Source organism: Aulonocara stuartgranti (genome assembly GCF_965226115.1).
Source record: "Aulonocara stuartgranti genome assembly, chromosome: 1".
Classification (NCBI taxonomy): domain Eukaryota; kingdom Metazoa; phylum Chordata; class Actinopteri; order Cichliformes; family Cichlidae; genus Aulonocara; species Aulonocara stuartgranti.
In genome coordinates this window covers 11186931-11213065 of record NC_138939.1, presented here as the reverse complement: position 1 = coordinate 11213065, position 26135 = coordinate 11186931, and the positions used below count along the sequence as shown (strand labels likewise).

Sequence of the window (26135 nt, the reverse complement as noted above, 5' to 3'; positions counted from 1 at the left end):
AATCTCAAATTAATTTTGTCATTTACAAACTTTACTGACAAACCAAGTTACACGTGAAGGTGACTAAGACAGTCCTTTCTCTGGCCTGCTGAAAGCTTCTTTCTTTTCAGAGCGAGTAAAGCTGTGATGACAAATGGGGACTTTCAAAGTTGACAGGAAGCAGCCAAATCATTTTCTCCACTCCCCAGAGGGAAACACTTTGTGAGGACTAAGTACAGCCAGACAAAACTATCTCCTCCTTGTCTACCTCCACTCTCCTATGCATGAAATATTTATAAGATACTTATCTCAGCTAGATTGGTAAAGGTCATTATTTGTATCTGTATTTGCTGAGACAAAGCCCTGATTTTGCATCTTGGATAAAACTGAAGACTATTGTTTTTTCCCCAAAGAAAGAAAGTCACTGTGATACAACCACAGAATATGAACTAGTGGTGTAAAACAGTGTAAAAAACACACAAGTTAGAAAGCACCACTTTGTTACATTTTTTGTTACATTTTGCAACTATTGTACACACAATCTCTAGGTAATGCTTTCTTGAGATAAACAATATTGATGAACAATATTTTGGCTATTAAAGCAGAAAGGAAACTGGTATTTTGTGGATTATAATACTACATGCGTGAGTAATTCTCACATTGTTAACAATGTTAATAACAAAAAACGGTCAATTATTTAAAAAATATAACTTAATTGGACAAGGAAAACTGAACTTTTCATATATGTTTGTGGTCAGAAGTTGACATGTGCTTATCATGGGCATGAATATAAGGGTTATTTGGGGCTTTTAATGATTTTGTTGAACCAATTCTTTTTCCAGAGTGAAATGATTGCACAGCATGCATCTTTAATTACTTAAAAAAATGTATGCCCATGATAAGTATACGTAAACTTCTAACCACAACTGTACATTCTGTAGATAACTCCCATTGCTTCGAGTTAAAAACATCTAGGTAGAAGGAGCAAAAGTCATAAAAGGCTTCTGTAGGTGAAACTGTGGAAGGATCCTTAACGGTTGCCTGCAGCTGCTTTCGTCTCCCATGGTCTCTCATTTGGTCTGGTTTTGGAGGCGTACGACCACAGCATCAGTTGTTGACCTCAGCTTTCCATCTCTTTCTCTCTGGCTATCGTGTAGCTCTCCTGAGCAATGCGAATCTGCCTTTTGTTGCCCCTTTCTGCACCCGCTGACATCCCAGTAGAGACTGTGGGCTGGCAGGGGCCAAATGACTCTGTTTCCCGCAGTATCCCTCGCTTTTTTCATTAAAAGTTCACTCCAAAGTTTTTAAAGATCGAATAAATCACTTGTAAAAAGACACCCTTTAAAGTTAACGTTGGTGTATTTAAATAATCTAGATAATTACTGACCAATATAATCACTGCTTTTGCCACATCCGGGTAGTCCTACCTCGATGCAACTTCTTTGAAAACACAGAAAATTAGCTCAGGGCTTTGTTTTTTTCTTTTATACCACATGAATGAGGATTATCCAGGATTTATAGCAATCACTGAGTGTGATTCACTGCTTTGATGAAAACCCTGAAAATCCAGGTATGACTGTAAGCTGGGCAACGCCCTACCACTCACCACAAGTGATAAAAGTTTCTGGTGGATCATACAAATCTACAAGTTCTGGAAATTTTGCGTTATGTTTTGCATGTGCAAACACATTTCAAAATGGGAAAACAGCTGATGGATCAAATGTTTTGTTTTAGTGCTATGAATCATTTCATCATGTAGCTCCACCTCATGGCTTAGCCAAAGCTTTTTCCATGAGTTTCCATTTATGGCTTCAGCAGAGAGGATGTGGGCCGGAGTGCCGTTTCATCGCATTTTCCACAACAGCTCTGCTCTCCACTCCAGACTTTCTGTATCACAATGTGAATTTTTCTAACCTTAGAGACACTGAATTCTTCACAGCAGCGAGACTCAACAATGAGAATAAATATTCATTGAATAAAAGAGCAGATGTGTATTGTAGCCAGCATTTTTCCAGCTTTACCTAAATATATTCCTAATGGTAGCATGAACTGTAGTCTGCCAACACACCAAACCACAGTCTGACTCAGTCTGTGCAGCCCAGACATCAGGAAGCCATCAAACAGATTTTACTGAATGAGTCACATTGCTGACCCCTTACCAGCTTTTGTTTCTTTCCTTTTTCAATTTAAGATTTCGTTAACTAAACTTGCATGTCACAAACTTTATATAAGAATACAATAAAGCTTAACTGTAGGAAATTGCAGTTGAATATTATCCATTACCATCTTACATCAATATATAAAAAGTACTGCCAGCTTTTTATTCAGGTTTTGACATTTAAATTATTTTCATGGTATTATAATAGTTAATTGACAGCACTGTCATAAGACCATATAAATGAAAAAAAGAAAGGGGTTCAAAAGCTTGCTTGACAGCAAAAAAAAAAGCTCAAATTTCTCTTAGTGATTAGTTGTAAGCTTTTGAGTCATAATTGCCCTTTTATATCATTTTGACACTATATGTTAAGGACTATTAAAGTTCTTATTGAGGTCAGGGGAAAGGGAAATGATTCTTGAGATGTCACAGAACATTAAGATGAACAATTTTGCCCTGCTCATTGTACCATCACTCTATTCTTTCAAGTAATCTCAGTTATAGTGGTCCTCTTTCTTTACTACTACACTCTTGAATCCAAGATATTAAATCTTGACTCACCTTTCTGACTGAAATGTCTGATTGGCATAAAGCATCGTTACCAAGCTCCTCAAATCATCTGGACCATCATTCACCTTACTCACAATACTGACATTTTTTTAACCTTAAAGACAAAAACAGAGCCCCTGAAATTTATATAGAGGCATAACTAGATTTTACCTGAGTCCTCTTAGGAATGACTGGATTCCTTTAGTCAAATCATTTACAGCATTACCTAATAAAAGTATAATATAACATATAATTCGCTCATCAAACTGAAAAGCATATCTTAAACTTTAAAAAAGGGCTTATGGCTAAGGAGCTGTATAAAAGTTTGACTTTTACTACTGAATGCCGAATTTAGTTTTCACTACAGCGCCACCTTGAGTCTCATACTAGTGTTCAACATGTAATTTAGTGACGGCTATGAGGCAGGGGTATACATCTGTATGAATCGATATTTGGCTCTTGGTAATCTGCAAAGTTTAGAGAAACTTTTATCTTATGGCATTCTTGATATATGCTGCATGTGGATTGGCATGGGGAAGCAAAACAAGAACTAAAAAAAGGTAGCGCACCTGTAAAAAAGACTAAATAAGCTCATCCCCTAGCCAGCTCTTTGCTTTTTTTTCAGTGATCAGTTTTCAGAGAGAAATATCCTGAATGATAAATTCTACATCCTCCTGCTTCCCACGGGTAGATCTACCTGCCTGCTAAGCGCAGCTGCACAATCAAGTGACAATTGCAGGATGACGGCAGGCAACATCCTCTTTGTACCATTCCTGTGGCTTCCAACCTTCTAAGCTTGTTTTCTTTAAAGAGCAAATATGCCGACTTCAGAATCAGAATCAGAATCAGAATACTTTATTGATCCCTGGGGGAAATTATTTTATTGCAACCTCACTTTCCTGACTGTCATCCTGCTGTGACATCCAAGAAGTTCACTCTAGAGAAAAACTTATCCTTCAAGTTTTGCATTAAGAAGCAAAGATTAGGAGAAAGCCTTGTCTTTCTATGGTAGAAATATGAAGCCCCAATCTGTCTTAGAGTACAGATTGGTGACCAATGTAATCTAGGATAACCTGGTTTGCCACTTTATGCGTGCAAGCATTTTTATCCCCCGCATATTGAGATTTGATTTGTCTGATTTGGTTCTAGTTTACAAAAGTAAACACATACAAGTCTCATAAAAATCACATAAGAGATCTGTACTGAAGCAGAACAGCAGCTGAAACAGCAGTTAACAGTTATAACAGTTAATGGAGGAAATATTTGAGTGTAAAGAGACCTCGCACAAAAAAACTTTAGCCTTTATTTAAATTTATAACAGGGGTGTTAAACTGTATTCAAAGTAAATAAAGTATATGTGTTCTTAATATTCAAACCTTTAGCCTGCATAGCTTGTTTGTGTGATTTTAGGTTAGATATATCAAATTATCAGTCTGGTAGGACTTTTTAGTACTACCAGGGTACTATTTACCCCACATGTAGTTTGTTTGAATCTAGTAACGGTAATATAACACGGGCCTCCATCGCCACAGCTCAATCAAAAACACAAAGAAAGAAAATATGAGGAAATTGGAGGAAGATATTGCAGTAGTAAGCAGCTTCTTTATGAATGTTACTTTATTTGGAACTACCGTTAAATGCAATGCTCACTTTCGATCAAACGAGGGCGCAGTCCGTTTAATTCATAAATATGAGCTTTTTAGCTCCATTTTTGATAGAGTACACGGTCTAGCTTAGTAGGCCCACGACTTGTTTAAAAGGTAAGCTACAAACATCTGTACCAGACGTGTCTCTAGACCCGGTGAACAGAGCAGACTAAGCCTGTTTAAGTCAGCCATAGCGCCTCCCTGGTCCGACTTCGTGGAGTTTCCCTTCTCCCCAGCTGTTGCTCGTCTTTTAAAATAACCTAAGTTTCCCGTTAGCTTTTTCACTATGATACAAACAAAACATGCCGGTTAGCTGGTGCTTTTGCCCCCAAACACTATGTATAAATGCTTACCATGACAAGAGGGAGAAACTTGAAAACCACCAACCCTCCAGCGGAGGCGACTCTTTTCTCTGTTCAGCGCTGGCGGTGTGATTTTCCAGAGCAGTTCATTCCTCTTAGAGCAAAGCACGTCTATAACACTTTGTTTTGACGCTGGATAAAACTAGAGGGCGTTTTTCCTGAGTGTTTCCATTGATTTGGGACGGGGAGCTCTTCACAGAAACCACTCCTTGCTGCTTCGTCCAGCAGTGATGTCATGCTGACCCCCATCCCCCAGTTAACCATTTAGTGTCGTACCTTTTTTCCGTGAACTCATCGACTTTTCTTGCCACGTTACAGTATTTCAGGATAAATACATGGTTTGACTGAGTACTTCCAAGTCCAAGTGTGTGCAGATCGTATGGTCCTAAAAGGTATGGTGGCCCTAATGTGGTAAAATGTACATTTTTTTAATTAATAGGTTAATAAATAAATAAAATAAAAACACACACACAAATAACAAAAGAATGAATTGTATTGTGCTTGGCAAATTTTTGTTTTCACCCGGGGATAACACAAATTATTGTAAATCATTTTTGGATGCTTGCAATTTGGTTGCAATTTCAAAACAACGCCACTGAAAAAAGCCCCCCCACACACTGGCACCATCCATGTGCCGCCTAAACAGGAAATTATGGTTCAGCAGTGCTAGTGCACTGGACATCTGTGGCAGTCTGTGAAGAGCTACAAACAGTGTCTGTTGTCAGATAGGGGTTGTGTCAAAAGTATGATACTCTTGCTTGTGCTGTTCTTGGTCCATCAGCCAGCCACAGAGACAAAAACGAAATAAAAATAATGGAAACTGTCCACTGCAGCCACTGTCTGCAATATTCATACAATGTTCAATTATTTGTAATATCTTTGATGGGCTTTTTGTGCTTCTTCCATTCTTGGTGGATTCTGCTGTTTTCTTCTTTTTCTTTTCCCTGTTCTGGTCAGCATTCGACCTATACACAGCACTACCCACATCCAGCAATCTGCAGTTGAGATTGTGGAGGACTGCACTGGAGCACTTTTAGGTTGATTGAAAACCCTTCTCCATAGCCAAATACATATGGAAATGGACACAATCATGGTGCCATAAATTAAGCATTATTTGGCACACTTTTTTTCCCCACATGCAGTCATCGACTTTTCTTTCCACATACAGCATTGCTGTATTTCATAAAACACAACATTCAGAACAAAACAACACAATAACAGAGGGGTGTGCTACAAAGTGATATTAATGGCTTGGCAAATTAATTTCACTTTGATCTGCTGACAAACTAAAGTTATGGGCTATGGGATGGTAAAAATGTATCTTTAAATTGATTAAAGTTTGACATTTCAGAGCTCTAATGTGCAGATGTAAAAAAAAAGAAAAAAATATAGTGGTATTTAGAGTGCGCTCAGTGATAAATATATATATATATATATATATATATATATATATATATATATATTTTAAACTGGAATTAAATGTTTACCACTCTTCATGTAAATTGTTAAATTGTTAAAGCCCAAGATAAACTATTTTATACAGTATTAATCTTTTGTCTCATTTGCAACATGATTGCATTTTACTGTTATATTTTAGATGTTCTTTATTGATTTTTCATCACAATTTTATCATCATCATCTGCTAATGTCTCTTATTGGAGCAGTCAGCGCTCATAAGGATCATTTTGTGTGAAAGAAGAGTTATGCAACCCATGAAATGCACTTTTTCTTGTGAGCAAGCACAGAGCCTGAAGCAAAAAGCCTAGCTTAACTGAGAAAGTTGATAACCGCTGTCATGATACCCATCATATCCAGCTGGGTTTTGAATTTTGTCGAGCCAGCTACGGCAAAGAAAGCTTGGTTGTGTTGAAATACATTTATAGTATACCCTTCAGGAGAAAACAAAATTATTTGTCAAAAAGCTTGAAATTGGGGCCTAGATGCAGACTGAGAAGGCAGGCAAAGTAAACACACACAAAATGCACCTTTAGTAGCGAATGGATCTCATTCGCTACTAAAGGTAATGTTTTGTTTGTTGCTTCGATCCAATTCAGAAATGAAAAAAGTCCACAAACATGCAAGAATAAGAGTGGGAAACACACTAGAAGGATAAACATGCATGGTGATAAAGGCTGAGGAGAAGACAGTAGACTTTAATATACATAAGGGTAACCAAGAGAAGTGGACAAAGCAGAGTAAGCACACAGATGATAAAAAATAAAGACAATGAGACAGGAGTGTAAGCAAACCTAAACACAAAACTTTAGAAACAACAAGCAAAATAAGACAGAAAGAAATTTCTACAGAGGCCAGACCCACACAGACACCTAAGAGCTGCTAAACAATGAGGGAAACTGGAGTGAAAGAAAGCTGAGAATGTGTCGATAGTTGTGCACATTGTCATTTGGTAGGATATTAGCGGCAAATACAAGCAATGCAAGGGATAATACATAAAGGTTGTTTTTTTGTATAAAGGGTATAATTTTTTGATAAAGTCTATCAATGATTGCAGAACTGGTGATAACAAGGTGATTACAGAAGTGTATAATTTAATGGTATTAGCAGCAGTAGGACTTTTTTTTTTCCAGTTATTCCCCGAAATTTGATTTGCATTATAATACAATCCTGATTTTATGAACTTTAAAAAGCATGTTAAAAATTTTCTTTCCCCCTTCCTTTTCCTTCAGTGACAGATTAGTAATGGATAGGTACAGCTACAGAGAAACAGGCTGACATATTTCCTGTCAATTATGTTTTTCACAAATGTTTACTCGTTAATTGCTCATCTAAAGTAATTGATTAGCTACCCAAGGGCACTTATTGCTCATTCAAAGTGGCCACTTACACTTGTCTAGCGGTTTATTGGTAATTCAGACTAGTCTTTTAAATGTTGTAGCACATGTTAACCAATCAAATCAAGATTTCTAGAAAATAATTGGCTCATTTAATATAATCTATTATTCATAGTATTGTTTACCTTTGTGATAATAGCCCATAGCCCATCCCTGTTTTGTGAGATGTTGTTTTATTTGCTTTGTTGATGTTGATTTTGTGATATGGAAGAATGTCATTATTAATCTGCTTTATGCAACAGACATAGATAGTGACCGATGAATTTACATATTAATGATTCCTTATATTAGAATATTTGCATGTTTGTTTATTCCAATTGGTAACACTACCAGTTCCCTCAGCAAGGCTCTCAAAACACTTTCCTCACACCTGGAAACAATATTCAGAGTTTTACATGTTTCTGTGTAAAACCTTCTTTCAATACTGCATGTAAAAGTGGACTAATTAACCATTCAGTGCAGTATATACTGCATGCACTTTATTGGACAGTCAGTCCAATATAGTTAAGTCAGCATCATCAGAAAACAAAGAAAATATAATATAAAATATAATCTATCCACAGCTGTTAACACAAAGTCATTAATAATCTCTGTCATTAGTAATCTCCATATCAGTAAACTGATGCCCATTCTCTGAATACTGATTTCAGAGCATGAAAGCCCATTTTGGTATTAAGTGAATCCCTACTACAGCGATCAAGGTAGTTTTAAAAAAGTGGTTTACAAAAGGTTTATCAGTTGAGGGCTGGGGAATTTTGGACTGATTCCATCTTGGACAGGTAGGATATGAAAGTCATTCTATGTGGTGTTCCCACAGATGACGTGGGATAGAGATACTGATGTAACAGTCTGACCGAGAGCTAAGTTGGATTAGCATTTATTTTTCATTTGTGTGTGTGTGTGTGTGTGTGTGCGTGTGTGTGTGTGTGTGTATTAAAGAGTCATCACAAATATTCGAAAATATATCTATCTATGAATATCATAGAAAAGTGAAAACTCCTTCGTTTGGACAGTGGACGTAAACGCAACCTAGACACGTGACTAAAACCAGGAAGTGAATTCAGTGTCAACAAAAGGGTGAGTGTGCAGTTATTCGTATAGAGTTTTAGTTTTATTCTTAGTTCTGTAAGGCTCAGTTATTTAAAAAAAATGTTTTAAATCACCCAAACTAAACGGCATGAAAAGTTTAATTTAGAAAATTCGGCATGCTTCGTGAGCAAACGCTAGGCAGCTAACCGGGTCGAGTGGTAACGTGATTCATTACAACCTCGTAGAAAAGGTAATCGTCAGGTAATAGCGCATTTTGTCGTGAGTTCCTCCTGTGGATCATGGGTCTGAGGTTTATTTTGTGTCAAAAAGACCTGCCTTATCTTCACACTGAAGCAGAGTGAAGTGTAATATTATACTGTTAGCTAACAGTGTATATGTTGTGGTCTACCCCACTGTGTTAAGCTTGTGTTCTGTGGACTAATTGCAGGTGTGTAGGGTTATTAAACAGGAAGAGATGGCCTCGTCAGAATGGAATCTGTCTTTGAAACTGGTTGATCAGCCCAAATCTACCTTCCACTTCCCGGAGATGATGCCAGGTGATGTTCCACCTGGAGGATACAGGGTCGCCACCCTGAAACAGCTTGTTGCAGCTCAGTTCCCAGACTCCATCCCAGACCCTGAACTAATAGGTACACCCAAAAACCTCCACTGTTAAACTTGGGTTGATATGAGACCTTGACATACAGCATGAAGTGCATGCTTATTGTTCATCATCCTTTAGCTGTCAGTGAAATCTGTGCATGTCTCTATGTGAAAATCTCACCACTCTTCTGTGTGTTTACCAGAGTTGGTCCACTGTGGACGCAAACTTAAAGATGACCTTACACTGGATGCCTGTGGGATTCAACCAGGATCCACCTTACACATCCTCAAAAAGACGTGGCCAGAGCCAGAGAGTAGTCCAGGTCTGTGTGTATGCATCATTTAAGCTTAAAACTGTGTTTAAGCTGTAAATGACATTGAACGTGTGAATCTGAATGTGTGTTTGTATTTTCCAGAGCCAGTAAACAGGGTAACTGCAGCAAGGGAGTTCAGGGTGTTTCATGCTGCTCTTCATTCTCTCAGCTCGGCCTACAGGGACTCGGTGAGTAGAGGAGAGGAAACACACTGACGGTAACTGAGCTGCTTAGGATTTCAGCTAATTTTTAGTGAGTGTTAAAAAGAACTTGATCCTTCATTCACTTCTTATGAGATTTCTCTCTCTCCACAACAACCATTTTGGCTAATATCTAAATTTTGTTTGAGGAAAAGAAGAATCAGAGATCTTTTGCTTGTTAGGCAAATGTGTAAACAAGCTGCTGTTTCAGCAAGGCGTGAATGCTGTTATGCACAGTATATTAGATTAGTTAATGACTTTTAAAATTAACATTGGTTTTCCAGTGTTAGTCCATGATGTGTTAACTCTATTTGAAGTAAAGTACCGGAATAAGAAACTCATTTCAGCACCTGCAACTGACGCATGCAGTAGAATGGGACCACTGAAGGTCACTTTGAGTCTCATGTCTTGTCCTGAAGCTATCATTAGCTTCTTTACTTTCTATCATTAGCTTCTTTACTTTCCAGAGCCCTGCCATTAGACAAGGTAGTTCATCTTTCAGAGAAAAGTACACAAGTGTTGACATTTTGTGTTTTTGAAAGACATTGTACTCTTCCATTAATGACAAGTATGCTTAAAACAGTTGGCCCTAAATATGAACCACTCAGCTGGAAATATTTTGTGGTGGTTTCACAGCTGCTTCTTGTGCTTTTTTTTTATTATTATTATTATTTTTACAGTGATTACATGCCTTGAACAGACAGAAGTGTAGTTCCAGAAAAGAAATTTTGTTTTGTGTTGAGTTAAGGGAATAGTTATCAAGTGAAAACATGAATCAGCTGTAAGAATGGAAAAACAAAAATCATTCATAATTCATTGGCTTAGCTCTTTATTTTTCTTTCTTTTTTTTTTAGGCCATGTGGCTTCACAGCTTGCATAAAGTTATTTGACACAGGCACTAAATTTTATTTTTGTCATGCCTTAAACTAAAATAAATACATAAATAAGTAAACAAATAAGCGTTTGTCCTTGACCATGCTGGAATCTTCTCCACTGTCCTTTGGATGATGTCACATCTTTGTTCAGTGGTGTTTACCTCTGATTGCATCACCCTAGTTGCATGTCGGAGCTATGGATAAACAGACCCCAGGCCACTAGGAGCTGCTTTAAACATAAATGAGTTTAACTGTTGCAGCCTTTGCAGCATTCAATCTCAGCAACATTACAGCATGTTGGCTTAAAAAAAGATTGGACTAGGTGGATTCTACATAAACTGGTATAAATAAGTCACTGTTATTGATAGTGCACTATATGAACAAAACAAGTGTGCCACATATGCATTACAAGAGCTGCTTGGCCTTGGTCCACTGGAGCTCCAGGGGCACCTTATTCAATTATTAAATCTTTCCCCCATAAAGACAGCATTTGATGAACTCCCCGTACCCTTAATGATGAGTTTTCTGACACCCCAGAATAAATCATTTTTTTTTTTTTTTTAAGAGATGTTGTTTAACATCCATTGGAATTGTTTCTGGGTTTTTCCAAGCTGCACAGGCAGAGACCAAACCCAGTAATCTTGTTCTTTAAGCAGGCCTGACATATGGCAGAAGCCATTCACTTCAGAAAAACAAGTTCAACCGTTACTTATAGTGACCTATAGAATAGAATAGAATAGAATAGAATAGAATAGCATTCAACTTTATTGTCATTGCACATGCACAGGTACAGGGCAACGAAATGCAGTTTGCATCCATCCAGAAGTGCTTTAGTGATATCCTTTCAATCCTTTCAGGGAGTAAAGAGTTATGAAGTGTTTGCCCCAGTTCTTTGGTCCATATAGTGTAGCTCATAAAAGTCAGGTCAGATGATACAGTAGGTCCTGTAGATGTATATAATCAGACGTACTTGTTAGTTCACATGCTTTGGGTGCTGTGTTATGGCCCTCAAACATCATTGCTATCATCCTCAACTTGTCATTTACATTCTATATAATGTACTGTATTTGAACAACTAGTACTTGCCCATGCTACAGTATTGCTTGGCCTGTTTGTACTTTTTGGCATACTGATAGACTGCATTGCCACGAGAAAAGTGAAACAAAAAAAAATCAGGTTAATAGATGTTAACCTATAACATCTACAGTAGATTTAATAGATGTTGTTCCCAACAAGCTCATCTATAACTGGAAGGTTGCCGGTTCGATCCCCGGGCTCTCTGTCCTGGTTGTTGTGTCCTTGGGCAAGACACTTTACCCTACCCTACTGGTGTTGGCCAGAGGGGCCGATGGTGCGATATGGCAGCCTCGCTTCTGTCAGTCTGCCTCCACCAGTGTGTGAATTTGAGAGTGAATGAATAGTGGAATTGTAAAGCGCTTTGGGTGCCTTGAAAAGCGCCATATAAATGCAATCCATTATTATTATTGTTATTATTATTATTATTATTATTATTATTATTATTATTATTGTAGTAGTAGTAGTAGTAGTATTATATGCTAAAAATGGGTAATTTTAGCAATTGCTAACTGGTTGCTAGACATGTATAATTCAACTTTTGAGGCTATAAATGAGATGTTACTGGCATGAAAATAAAACAATAAGATGCTTTCATGTGGCTAAAAACAGGTTTTTTTTAGCTCATTGCTTGGTGGCTGCCAAGACACTTGATGACATAATATATCATGAATAATACTACAATTTAGTCATTTTAGTTTGCTAGTTGGTTGTTAGGCAACAGGATGATCTTATCATCTCTGATATCGATTATAAACTCGAGGGTCCTAAGATGCACCCTTGTGCCAAGTTTGGTTACTTAAACTCTTGATGGTCTCTGAGGAGTTTGCGATCAAAGAAACAAAGCTAACCCTAACAGAGAGGCAGAAGTTTCATATGTTATCGTAAGAAAACACTAGTAAATACCACAGCTGTTACTGTAACTGCTGCTACATCACCACTTCTTCTTCTGCTACTATATTTATTGTCTTTTCCCCTCTCATAGGTCTATAAAATGCTGACAAACAAAGAGTCTCTGGATCAGATTATTGTAGCCACACCTGGACTCAGGTCAGACCCAGTTGCTCTAGGTAAGGTCATTCTGAGTTTTATGAACATCTTTAAGCGGGTTTTGTTGTACCATGCAAATAGTAACAATTTCCTTAAATCCACACTCAGGAGTTCTCCAGGATAAAGATCTCTTTGTACAGTTTACAGACCCCAACATGTTGGATGGGTGAGTATGGCTTTCCTCTGATTTCAGCTCTGTTATGACGCATAATATTCATGTACAGTGCGGTGGATGGTTGTCTGTCTCTCATAGGTTAATCAGTTCACATCCGGCCCTTGTCAATGCCATCATCCTGGTCCTGCATTCTGTGGCAGGCAGTATGCCCGCTCAGTCCAGTGCCAGCTCTTCTCGCAATGTATCAGCCAGTTCATACAGCGATATGCCGGGTAAGCAATATAACTGAACTGAAGGAGGAGCATATCGATAAAGTAGTTCCAACTGCAAAATCATCTAAAATTCATTGTGCTGTTTCTTCCTTTTAATAATATTGTGCGTGTTTCTTTTAAGTGAATGTCCAGGTTATTAATCAGACAAAGCTTTTTGTGTTTTTTGGCAGGAGGCTTCATGTTTGAGGGCATGTCAGATGATGAGGATGAATTCCAGTCTGTAAGTCAATACAAAACTGCAAAGATCATGTATAGAAACACTGATGCCGTGTGATGTTTAATGTTGTTAATAGCCATAACGTCACTTGGTGTGCCTAAATATGTGTGACAGAGTAGCCCAGCAGGCCCCTCTAACAGAGGCGGAGTCTCTGCAGGAATGCGTCCAGTGTCCCTGAGCCATAGTGGAGCAACAGGACCGAGACCTATTACACAGAGTGAGCTGGCAACTGCACTGGCCCTTGCTAGCACTCCTGATAGCAGCGCTGTCACTCCGACAACGGCAAGCCAAGTGAGGGTTATTTCCATTTTGCGATAGATATTCAAAAACATGCTTAAATCTTTAAAATAGTACATTTATGCAAAATTTACTTAAGATTATAATGTTACACATTAAAAAAAATTACAAAAGCATTATTCCTAACACTCATTGCTTGCTTTTATTTCTCATCCTGTCTTTGATTAAGTCGGACCCCTCCAGTGGCATAGCCCCCATGCCAGCAGGGACACCAGTCAGTAACGATCTTTTCAGCCAAGCACTACAGCAAGCTCTGCAAGCCACCAACATGTCTGCTCTGCAGGTGAACTAACTGAATAAATCCCACATGTGTTCAGTTTATGGAGAAAATAATAATATAACTGCCATTTTCCTCAATGGGTATTGGCTTAGGTATGTAGTGCAGCTGCAAGCTTGTTTAGACAGGGCTATGTGTGGATAAAAGATTAGGCCTTGAACATGTTTTTGTTTTGCTAGGGCCGCTGGCAGTCCCAGATGCAGCAGCTCAGAGATATGGGGATTCAGGATGAGGAGCTGATGCTGAGGGCGCTACAGGCCACAGATGGTGACATCCAGGCTGCCCTCGAGCTCATATTTGCCGGAGGCCAAGGACTCTGAGCCCGTACCCCACGGACAGCCTTTTATAGATAAGAGAGCTTAAAAAAGCTGGTCACCCTGCTGCCCAGAAACAATAGAGCAAATTATGAGTGACAGTGTAAGGATTTCTTAACGTTTCCCAATAAAGAACAGAAGCAATTCAGCTCATCTCCACAGGCCGTTTTGTTTCTTATTGATGAGACAAATCTTCTAATAAACTTGTTCATAATTACCATTCAAGCATTGTCCATGCCAGATTTATAGTTTGTTTGCAGTATTAAAACCTTAAAGAATACAACTCAAAGTTCATTTAAAAAGGTATTGGCTATATTTTCTTTACTACCATATATACCATCATTAATAGAATTAATTGACTCGTCAGGTTTAAATGTTGATTTAATTTTGTAATGACTAAAATTAACAATTTTTTATTTGGTTTCTTTTCTGCCTAATGACTTGAAGGTATGCACAGGCATATGGCCCATTGTAGATTTTTAACATTTCCCACACCTCTATAAAAGATCAGTTTTCAAGTTGTTGTTTCATATAAATGTGTTAAATAAAATCTTCTTTTATTTCAGCTCCAGAAGTTCCATTTAATGCACGTAACACTTATTCTGTATTTACATTATCCTGCCTGCATATGCAATTCCCCTTTGTGTACACTAGATGGCAATGCAGTAGTTTAGTACTGTGGAGAGTTGCCTGATTATCATCTTAGCACACTTGCTGCCCTTTACCCCCCCTATTAATTTAAAGTCTTGGGTTTGATCAGTTTTTTGCTGAACATTTCTTGGTAAATGGTTTGTGTTTGAAGTTGTGTGCCTTCATTTCCTTCAAAGGAGCACAATGCGCCTAGACAGACATCAGCATAAAAGAAAAAGTTGCACAGATAAGGTGAAAGCTTTATTAGCATTCTCTGATATTCCTGTGCTTGTTGGAGAATTGTTACATTAGTTAAGCCCCCTTTCCCCCCCAGCATTATTACAGACGGATACATTTGCTTTGTTTTGTTGTCTCCCGTTGGGGTATTCAAGGGGAGGACATATTGTTAACCCCCCCCCCCCCCTAAACACGCACACACATACACCCTTCCACCCCCTCTTCTTCTGCTACCTACCGTTCTCCATCTACAGTAATTGCCCTGCTTAGTTTTATTACGGCATCTGTGAATGTGACAGCTCAATCAGTGGATTGGCCTTTCATGAGCACAGCACCCAAACAGCGCTTTGTGTCTGTCTGTCCCCATTACCATTTTATATGCACGCACACCTGCGGGCAATTTCCACCTCCAACTGCCTCCAAGGGTATTTTAAAAATAAAGCATTTCTATTGTGCTGAAGGAAACTGTGTCACAGGTTCAAAAGAACAATGGTGAATAAAAGTGCCATTGCCTTTCTTGCATATTAAAAAGGAGACCGTTTCAGTCTTTCAGAAAGAATTGTTTAATTTGAAGCCAACAGAGTAGATGTGGCTTATTGGTGCTTGCTTTAGCTGCAGAATAAATTCAGTTCATATTATATATACTGGTGTTTTGAGTGCATACTACTGTATCTAAAGCACAGCTTCCATACTATTCTGAACAGTTTACTGTGGCAAATGGCACTATGAGAAGTTGTATGTTGGTACCTGTCGACTCTGATTTCACCTTTCCATACATATATATATATATATATATATATATATATATATATATATACACAAAATTCACGGTTCGGTTCGATATTTTTTTGATACAAAAAAAAAATGTTCATGCCTTTTTAATTTGTCATTTATTAAATTTTCACGGCACATTCCGCACCACATCTCTGTGCGTTCATCATTTGTTTGAAGCCAGCTCACCTCCTGCAACTACTTTTCCGAGAATACGTGCTTCTTTTGTGGTTCGGACTCCTTCTGACATTTCTTTGGAGGTGGAGGTAATTGCTTAAAGCAGCTTGCTTCTTCGACATCTTTAAGAGTTCTAAACAAATGTCTGTCCTCTTCCTGAAAATCTTATGTACGCAAACACGCGTTGCAACTTCTTATCTTGTGCCCGTTTTTTATTTTGACAGCGAATGCGCACCTGCGGACCACTTATGTGCAGCCCTGGTTATTTCGCTTGTCATATTGCAGCCACAGAAATTCTTTTGTCCATGAAACCATAAAGCTGCACTTTCTTTTTGCCTTATAGTCTGATTTGTCATAACTTTTCCGTTTTGTGGTAAGCTTTTCTTTGGCTGTCACTTCTTCACCCTGACCTGTCTTATTTGGCTCAGCAGAATTAAAATATTGTGGCGAGCTCAGACAAGGAGGAGACGGAGGTGTCGTTTGGTCTTGCTTCCCGTGAGCTAGCCAGGGAGCACAGCCGTTTATTGACATCTGCAGAAGAACACTGCCGCTAGCTAACTGCTCAGCGCGGCTACAGCACAGCAACAACAACAACAACAACACACAGGGCTCCCTCTGACCCCGGAAGGACACACCGTCGCAGCGAGAGGGCGTCACCCGTCACTATAGCAACATAAACAAAACATAACTGTACAAACAGAACCCCGAACAGCCCTGACCCGCTACATAGCCCCCACCTAGGGGGTCAGTCGTCCCCGACGACCCCATTACCCCACACAAAGTCCTGCAAATGTCCAGGTGCCTTCTTTTGGCGCACCGGCTGGTCACGACCGGCGGGGGAAAAAACACTCGGGTCAGAACAACATGGGGTGCCACCATCATCCCACTTCTGACACCAATGTGGCGAGTTCAGACAAGGAGGAGACGGAGGTGTCGTTTGGTCTTGCTTCCCGTGAGCTAGCCAGGGAGAACACTACTGCTAGCTAACTGCTCAGCGAGGCAACAGCATAGCAACAACAACAACAACACAGAGGGCGCCCTCTGACCCCGGAAGGGCACACCGTCGCAGCGAGAGGGTGTCACCCGTCACTATAGCAACACAAACAAAACATAACTGTACAAACAGAACCCCGAACAGCCCTGACCCGCTACAATATATATCCTGCTGCTTTTACACACGCACTCACATAACGCTCAGCGATTCTCTGCGCGATCAACCTCTCACATGTTTAAGCTTGCTGCGGGAGATTTCACTTGTCATGTTTGCATAGTAAGCTAACGATTGATAAGACAACGTCAGAGGAATTGGTGCGCAAATGATCATCACTCACCAATCAGTGCTGTCGCTCTCTATACACAGTTCGCACGATTGCAAAGTGAAAGCAAAAAACAAGAGCAAATTCAAACGCGATTTCAATATGTCACATATTGGCAGTGGCTCACCGATGCCAATGACATAATTACCCAGCTACATTTCTGAAAGAATGCGAAAGCATTGACATATATTTTTCCTTCCTATGATAGCCCGACGGGCAGGGCAGAGATAGATTTTGGTAGCCCGACTGGAAAAATCGCTAGCCCCAGGACGTGGGGCTAGCGACTTTGCGAGCCCTGTATCTGATTGAGGAATCACTCATCTTTGGAAAAGAGAGTTTATTACAGAGAAATGTCTCTTTCCAAAATAAAAGCTATACTATCCGCTTCTTCTGGGCTATATTCTCAGCAGCATATTAAACATATCAGGTCCCCATAAGAAGAATCATGTGCTAACGGCTGTCTAAATGACTGGGGTAAAGTTTGTAGCATGCGTGCTTGTTGTTTTTTTTCTGCTTCCACTTGTCTTTGCACTAGGATGATGTCGGTGTAAATGTGCAGTCATATTTGTTGTGTTCCCACTTGTGCTGTCTGCGTAAATCTCGTTGACATGACGTTAACGCCACAACACATCGCCCGTGCATGGGGCTGGACAGCCAACACCTTAATGAGCTAACTGCGCTAACACACTAGCTCCCACCCATGTAATTGAGCATTGCGTGGCACATCCAACATACTGTTTTACTTTAGTCCATGACGCGCTTACCTTCAGGGTCATATGTCACATGAAAACCAAAATAGTTCCAAACGCCAGATCTGAATGAGGGTGGGGGAGGTTCAATTTGCCATGTTGGAAGGAGAGCTTAACTTCTGTCTCGCTAGCTTGCCCTGCGCTCAGTGAATCTGCGTTCGACTACTCCGCTTAGGCTGCACTGTCGAGCGCAGATCCACTGAGCGCTCAACACAGACAGCATCGTCAGGAGGAAAGTTGATAAAATAAATTATATACATACATATATACATACACATACATACATATATACATACACATACATACACACACATACATACACATACATACATACATATACATATATACATATATACATATACACATACATATACACATATATATACATACATATACATACATATACATATATACATACATACACATATATATACATACATATACATACATACACATATATATACATACATATATATACATACATATACATACATACATATATATACATACATATACATACATACATATATATACATACATATACATACATACATATATATACATACATATACATACATACATATATATACATACATATACATACATACATATATATACATACATATACATACATACATATATATACATACATATACATACATACATATATATACATACATACATATATATACATACATACATATATATACATACATACATATACATACATACATATACATACATACATATACATACATACATATACATACATACATATACATACATATACATATACATACATATACATACATACATATACATACATATACATACATATACATACATATACATACATATACATACATATACATACATATACATACATATACATACATACATATACATATACATACATATACATATACATACATATACATATACATACATATACATACATATACATATACATACATATACATATACATATATATATACATACATATACATATACATATATACATATATACATATACACATATACATACACATATATACATATACATACATATATACACATATATACATACACATACATATATACACATATATACATATACATATATACATATACATATACAGATATTTTTAAGACATGGACCAGAAATGGCTTAAACAGTTGGAAAAGGGTCCTTTTTAATGAATCAGGCCCTGAGCTTTGAAGCTGGCACAAATCTGCCCAATTATTCCCACAGTGACCTGGGATTCAGGTAATGAGCAAGGTTCTGGAGCGTGTCATTAAGGGCAATATATTAGGCCAATAGAAATCATCAATATCAGGCCTTTTGAAATGGTGTAAAAGCTTGTCTAATCAAGCAGCTTCACAGACAAGCAGAACATTACCAACACTATTCTCTAGATGAAATCCTCTGACGTGCTGTTGCAGGAGGATGGGATAGGGCTGGTATAATGGCTTCCATGCACTTTTGTTTTTCTGAAAGGAGGCAACTCACATGTTATTAACATAAGGTCTGTTACCTGAGATTGCTTTCTGCCCATCGTGACTGAGCAGAATATGAAATGAGCTTCTGATAGACACGAGGCCATTTTATCCCCTTGTGGCCCATTCATTGCTTTCAAGCCATGCTTTTATTCGTTAGCCTTCTTTTGCGGCACACTTTTTGCCCACAAAAGGTTCTTTGATGCATTTCATCCAGGGTGCTTTAACCCTTCACGGAGCTTCTCTTAAGGAGAACAGAATTGAAGCAAAGAGAAGGGTAAATATTCTAGAAAAACTACTGAGGGGAGTTTCTGAGGGTACAAAGCTTTCTCCAACAATCCAAAGACACGCATTTCAGTTTAACTGGTGATTCTAAATTGGCTTTAGGCGTGGATGTGAGAGTGTGAGATTGTCTGTCTCTCTGTGTTAGCTCTGTGATGGACTGGCAACCTGTTGAGGGTTTTCCCCATCTCTCTCTGTGGCAGCTGGGATAAGCTCCAGTTCCCTTCATGAACCTAAGCTGCGTAAGTGGTTAAAAAAACTGAAAATGCAAAGTTCTGTTTTAATTGTCTCTTTTTGACCGAGGTTGTAAGTCAGATTAATTTGTGTTGGGTATGAGAAAATGAAGGAAAATGTAAACCGACAATGTTCACTGTCATTTTTTATTTTATAGTTCTGCTAAGAAATTGCTGAAAAAAAAGAAAATACACAGAACAATTTGATTTAAACTAACCTAAAGTTGTGGCTTTTGCATAGTTCACCGTTCCAATTACCTTCAACAGCTGGACTCAGTATATGATAGTGCCATGGTGAACTGTCTGGTTGAAAAGTAAAGAACTAACAGAAAACAGTGCAGCTTTTATCCATTTACAGGAAGTAAATTTTTTAGAAAAGTTAAAAAACAAACAAACAAAAAACTTGTCACATTAAACAAATTAACGGCACTGATTTTTTTTCTTCTTTCTAGCAGTTGTTTCAGAAACCTTTACAGACCTATGAATAAAACCATCACCAGGGAAAATTAACAGTTGGCCAAGAAATGGCTGCTCAATCTGTCACTTGAGGTTTTTTCCAAATGCTAAAAAAAAAAAATCATGTATTATTCACACTCTGTAAAATCTAGGATGGATGAGTACACCTTACATATAATTCTGATGTACAATAAAGGCCGAAAGATGTGATTAAAGGGAACCGGGAAACTAAATGTAGGAAACGCTGCCAATTAAACTTCAAAGGCAAGTCAAGATAATTGTACTGGAATGAAGAACAGAGTGAAAAATATATTACGAGACTGCAACAAAGTGGATCAATAAAGAACAACAAGGGTTTGCAGTACTGGCTTGATAATAGCTTCAGCATTCTGTCCTTGACTCAAACAATGGTCGCTCTTCACTGTTTATTGAAGGGCCTCACCATGGTAACTGGTCATGGCTGAGATTCTGAAAAGGGTCTTTTTCCCCCGCTTCTTTTACCAAATAATTACGAGTTTGCTTTATTGATCTGAGTCAGTGTAAAACAGGGACTGTCAAATCAAACCCAACTTTATTTTTGAAATGTATTTATTTTGTATTTATTTTGAACCTTGATGCCTCTATGTCCCCATACAATACATTCAATATATACATTTGGCCATGAGGGACTGTACAGAGATATGTTGAAGTAGTGCATACATACATGGCACGAAAATGTACACAAAGAAAACTCAAAGTTTCCACTTTACCACAGTCAAGTCTCAGGGCAAGTCTGTGGCTGATGGCTGCTTACACCAGTGCACACACATGCGCGCGCACACACACTCACTCATTCAACAAACACTGCTTCAAGCATGCACATTGTGTGTGTACGTACACCAACACACACAAGCTTTAAGACACTTCCGAGGGAGGAGAAGGGTTCTTTCAGGTTCTCATAAATAGATACACAAACGTAAAGAGAGCGTCTGCTGACTGCATCACCCTTTTTTCAAGAACACCCTCTCCTCTGTCTCCTTTATTCTTCTTCTACATCTTTCCATCTTCTTACTCTCCAAAGCTAAGGCCTCTCTCTAGACAGTGCTGCCATCATACGCAGGATCTTTCCTATAGTAGGGTAACACTCATCAGCAGCAGTAACTTAATAAAGAGCTACTTTCAACATTTGATCTCTTAAGTAGTGAACATTCGCAACATAAAGAATTCAACACACACACGGTTAATTTTAAATTTGCATTTCCTATTTGGATATCTTCTCTCGAGAAGCACATAGGTCCACTTCAACAATGCACTATTCCTCGATAAAGCTGCAGTGCCATGATGAGACACCCTCATGCGATAACAGCACCTGTCTCTTCACTTAATGCACCAGCAAAATATACCTCTAAATACATACCACATTCTGCAGTTTATTTTTTACTAATGCCACTCTAGTGATTAAATTTCTTCCTGGCAGACATCTTGTACCATCACATTTGTCATTAACATTTGTAGGAGGCACACACCTGACATTTTCCCTTCAATGACTGTAGTTTATAGTTGCATAGCACACAGCAGAGATAGTATTAAAGCCAAAAGTTAATTTGGCTTTATACAGAGTGGTCATTCTCACATAAGTCAGTTTCTAACTCTTAGTGTCTGTAACTTTTAGGTAGGACTAAAGCCTCTCCCCCCCCAACTTTTTTTTCTAATTGCTCATTAAACCAATGGGTTTTTCAGCTCATAAAAAGTGTTAAAGTTCACCAATGAAGAAGAAGTTTGGTCACACATGCATCAGGTAGCCTTATTAAAATCACTTCGCGGTGCGACTACTGTTGGAAAACCGGCTTCTTCGGCTTATAATTTGCCAGTAACATTAGAAGCAAGCATGTCATTACTTTGAGTTGTTAAAATCCAATCAGCTTAATGAAAGAATACAGGAAGAAAGGGGGTAAAAACAACAACAAACAAATAAAAAAAAAAGAAAAAAGTCAGCCATAGGTGGGGGGGTAGAGGTGACAATCTAAGAGGTTTGAGCTGTACCTGTCACCAGGGGCCAGCGGGGTTAAAAAAATAATAATAAGAAGAAAACGACTGCAATTCTGAGTGTGTGCACACATTCTCATGTGCATACAAATACTGCACACACAGACCTGTTGGACACATGCATACTCACGCTTACACCTAGTATAGACATCTGGAGATTTTAATGAAAAGTGGAAGGTAGGTGATTATCCGGTTTGGACACGCTGGACTGTAATCGATGTGTGTGCGGACGGGTACGCAATCGTCTCTCACACGAGGTTTGACAATCCTGTCGGACAGGAGACGCGGTGACTTGTGTCCCAGAGTGAGGCCACCGAGGCAAACTTGCACTTAGCAGAACTGGAAACAACAAAAATGCTGAAGCACCACAGCAAAAGAGGCTGGAGTAGTCCCATAAAACACGATCACGTTGGCACAGAACGATGAGGGTAGGGGTGGGGGGGAACGGGCCAATCACAAAGGAGTAACACATCAGTAATAATCACCCCAGAATAAATTACAGTCACAGAACAATTGTTAAAAGCAGAATTAGAAATCGACTGATCTAAGCGGACTGATTTGACCCATGCATTTTATAAGGCATTAACCAAACATTTCTTACGTTGCACAGTATTATAATAGTCACTATACATACAGTTGCTGATCTGAAAAAACAAAAAACTGCTTGTGTTTTCATTAAACAAATCTCAGATTAATTGTATTAAAAAAAAAAAAAAAAGCATATTCCTAAAACTAATGATGCATTCTTTAAGGGAATTGGGAATGTCGAAGAGAGAGCAGATCAATGTCTGCAATCCCATTGTACCTATTGATCTGCACATGGGCGAATGAAATTGATTTTCTGAGGTAGACAATACAAGCATATTTCATTCTCCCGATGCAAAGCCATTCTAAGCAGGGGTAGTGGGGATAATTTGGTCCATTTGGACAGGCTCTGGTCTTTAGCCTCAGCCAAATGTACTGTGTCAGATGGGTTGACCCATCCATCATGCTCTCCTGCCTGTCTCAACACCACGGTACTTACATTGTCACTGGTGTGATACACCCACTCAATGATGGATAGCAGACAACATGCACTATGACAAGATAGAGAGATCAGTCTGCACAGCTCACAGGCTTGTTGTTTCCACGCAGCTGGGGACGCTCCATTCATACACAGCCAGTTTATTTAATATCCCGGCCACTGTATGAGGCACACGTGGACAATATCGTTCGACATGCATCATAAATGTTGCTTCCCTTACAGAGGTCTTATAATCTTCAAATCCCCTTTGCAATATGATTACAGTAGCAACAGAGCCTAACCGAATGAGACACTCAAACAAACATTTCAAATATAATCGTCATTTTGTGTACTCACAGGGTACAACAGTTTATGCTAAAAGGCAAATCCCAGTGACAAACGTTAAGTTGTACCTTTCTTTTTCTTTACGTCTTAAGTGCTATGGGTAATCAGCTCAACAGTCAGTGAAATGATGTTCTGTAGATAGTCAGTCTGATCTACTAAGCAGATGTCTATCATAAATAAAATAACATAACATAACATAAAATAAAATAATAAAAAACTTCTGCAAATCTGAGTCTGTATGTATGAGATAGTAAGCAGAGGGCCTTCAAACAGGTCTGGAATCTGTTGGCCAGTGAGGTGAGTCAAGATCAGCAGTTTAGGATGCCACTGTTCATCTTCCCGTGAGCCTAGTGGGCTCTTTCCAGAGGGACAGGAAACAGCGAGCCACAGGTTGGCCCAAAGTACTGCAAAGCAGATGCCTGCAAGAGACCTGGAGTACTATAGTGTCCTGATGGCTACAGGGTAGAGCAGGGACATATGTTCAGCACCTTTGATGGGCAGCTTGCGGCTGGAGTAGAAATGGATGATCTCAGGCACGCTGTCGAAAGGGCAGCTGTTCTGGCCCAGGATGTACTTGTTCTCCTTGGTCCGTGACAGCTTCATGTGCATGAAGCCCTGGCTACTCCTGGAGACAGAGGAAGACAGAAAAAGCTCAAAACAAAATTCTGATCTTTACAAGACAAAACCAGATTATTTTTATCATGCTCTGACACAAAAAAATCTTTGAAAAAAATAATTTGTTTTGTCCCCACTTCCTATATTTCAGGAGCAAAGAGGCCTTTCCTTGCTTCAGGCTCTGTCCTTTCACCCAAAAAGGAATTTGATGACAGTTCATTCAGCTGACGTAAAGACATTTCACTCAAAACCGTCGAAAACAGTCGAGCCAATTTGTAGAGGTTCTAAATACTGTAGTTGGGAGATATCAGTATGGATCAAAGCAACGTATTGACCGATTAGCGAGCAGACTGATATTGCCACACCACAAGCATGCCTTAAAAAACGCTCACAAGAGACAACAAGTATGTCAAAAGCATCAATCTATGGGAGTCCCAACAGATATCCTCTTTTGTCAGCTTCCCCTCATTTACTTCTCCAGTAGTTGTTCCCCACAGTATGTGACAGCGCTCTGAAAGCTGGATTACCTCTGATAACTTTGGAGGTGTCAGGGGAGGGGACTAAAAGGCAGGTTGCTTAAGGTGCTGGGTTTCACATGCAGTGCATAAGGATGAGGCTAATGAACCCCCAGGATAAATCACTCAAGCTGCAGCAATAAATGCACAGCAAATTAAAAGCTCCCCGCGTGTTCCAAGGAGCCTTCGATCAATACATTTTTACAGCTTGCCAGTAATCTTCTGCTTTAAAATAGAAAATTACTTTTTTTTCCCACTTGGAAGAGATGCAACAGTAAGCTTTAGCGAGTAAGTGACACAAAACTAATGTTCACTGTAGCATGTTTTGTAAATATTCTCTTTTAGTAATTTGACTTTACAGACTAAATTAGCATAACAGCTTTTTCAATCAGCAGCTAATACCTCCAGCAGGTTATGATTGCTTTAGGCACAGTTCATTGACATTATAACCTGTCCTCAAAAATAAAGTGCACCAGCACCTGCCTAACATTTATTTTTTGGAAAATAAACTCTCGTGCAAAAGGTAAGAGGGGATAATATGTTAACCACATGTAGTAATAAAACTCCTATTTTTCACTAACCTAAGGATAACAGCTGTAAAGGTATTTACTTATGAGGCCAGTCAGTATAATCTACACTATTCCATTCTGTGCTTCAAAGTTTATACCGAGCAGGGCTCTTGTGAAAACTGTGAAAATGCACTAACCACAACAGACAGGAGCAGTGGGCTGTCAAGGCTGTTGATGAGGCTGCCACATGAAGCAACTACAGCAAATAAATGTATGTTTTTCCACAGTAAATATATGCATATTTTTGTAGTTATGCCCATTATCTTTGATGAACAGGAGTGACAACTTGGCTTTAGGCACCTGAAGCATCAGGCCGTTCTTTACTTATCTCCTAATTGCATGTATGATGCCGGTGGATATGTTCTCTCTCTGATGCACAGAGAAAACCCAGAACAAAGATAGCAATAAGATGAAAGGAAAAACAAAAAAACCAACAACAAAATACATATACACATATACATACATATATACATATAAATACATACACATATATACATATACACACACAGGTTCAATTTAGGGACACTGATCAGG

The 26135-nt window shown here is 38.8% G+C and overlaps 3 protein-coding genes across 10 annotated transcripts in view; 1 reads left to right on the top strand and 2 right to left on the bottom strand.

The window, feature by feature from the left end:
* The window catches only part of cd276 (CD276 molecule), a 71990-nt gene extending 67074 nt beyond the window's left edge, over positions 1-4916 (bottom strand). The window contains exon 1 of the mRNA XM_082536236.1: positions 4683-4916. The gene's annotated coding sequence lies outside the window, so the exon portion shown is untranslated. The remainder of the gene's footprint in view (positions 1-4682) is intronic.
* LOC309708280 (ubiquitin-like protein 7) lies at positions 4195-14745 on the top strand. Of its 6 annotated transcripts, none has more exons than XM_082536161.1 (11): positions 4195-4273; positions 9021-9222; positions 9379-9498; positions 9592-9677; positions 12624-12708; positions 12797-12854; positions 12942-13075; positions 13246-13295; positions 13407-13583; positions 13759-13872; positions 14046-14745. In XM_082536161.1, exons 1-11 carry the CDS (start codon positions 4244-4246, stop codon positions 14184-14186), a joined length of 1197 nt encoding a protein of 398 aa, XP_082392287.1. In that variant the 5' UTR covers positions 4195-4243; the 3' UTR covers positions 14187-14745. The 6 variants fall into 6 exon arrangements, with proteins under 6 accessions (XP_082392287.1, XP_082392291.1, XP_082392290.1 ...); XM_082536165.1 differs by lacking the exon at positions 4195-4273 and adding an exon at positions 4368-4443; XM_082536164.1 differs by lacking the exon at positions 4195-4273 and adding an exon at positions 5012-5083.
* Positions 14746-20202: 5457 nt separating this feature from the next.
* Positions 20203-26135, bottom strand: part of shf (Src homology 2 domain containing F) — a 94863-nt gene continuing 88930 nt past the window's right edge. For all 3 annotated transcript variants that reach the window (XM_082536109.1, XM_082536107.1, XM_082536108.1), the window contains one exon: positions 20203-24527. In XM_082536109.1, coding sequence (XP_082392235.1) covers positions 24341-24527 — 187 coding nt within the window. In that variant the 3' untranslated portion in view covers positions 20203-24340. The remainder of the gene's footprint in view (positions 24528-26135) is intronic.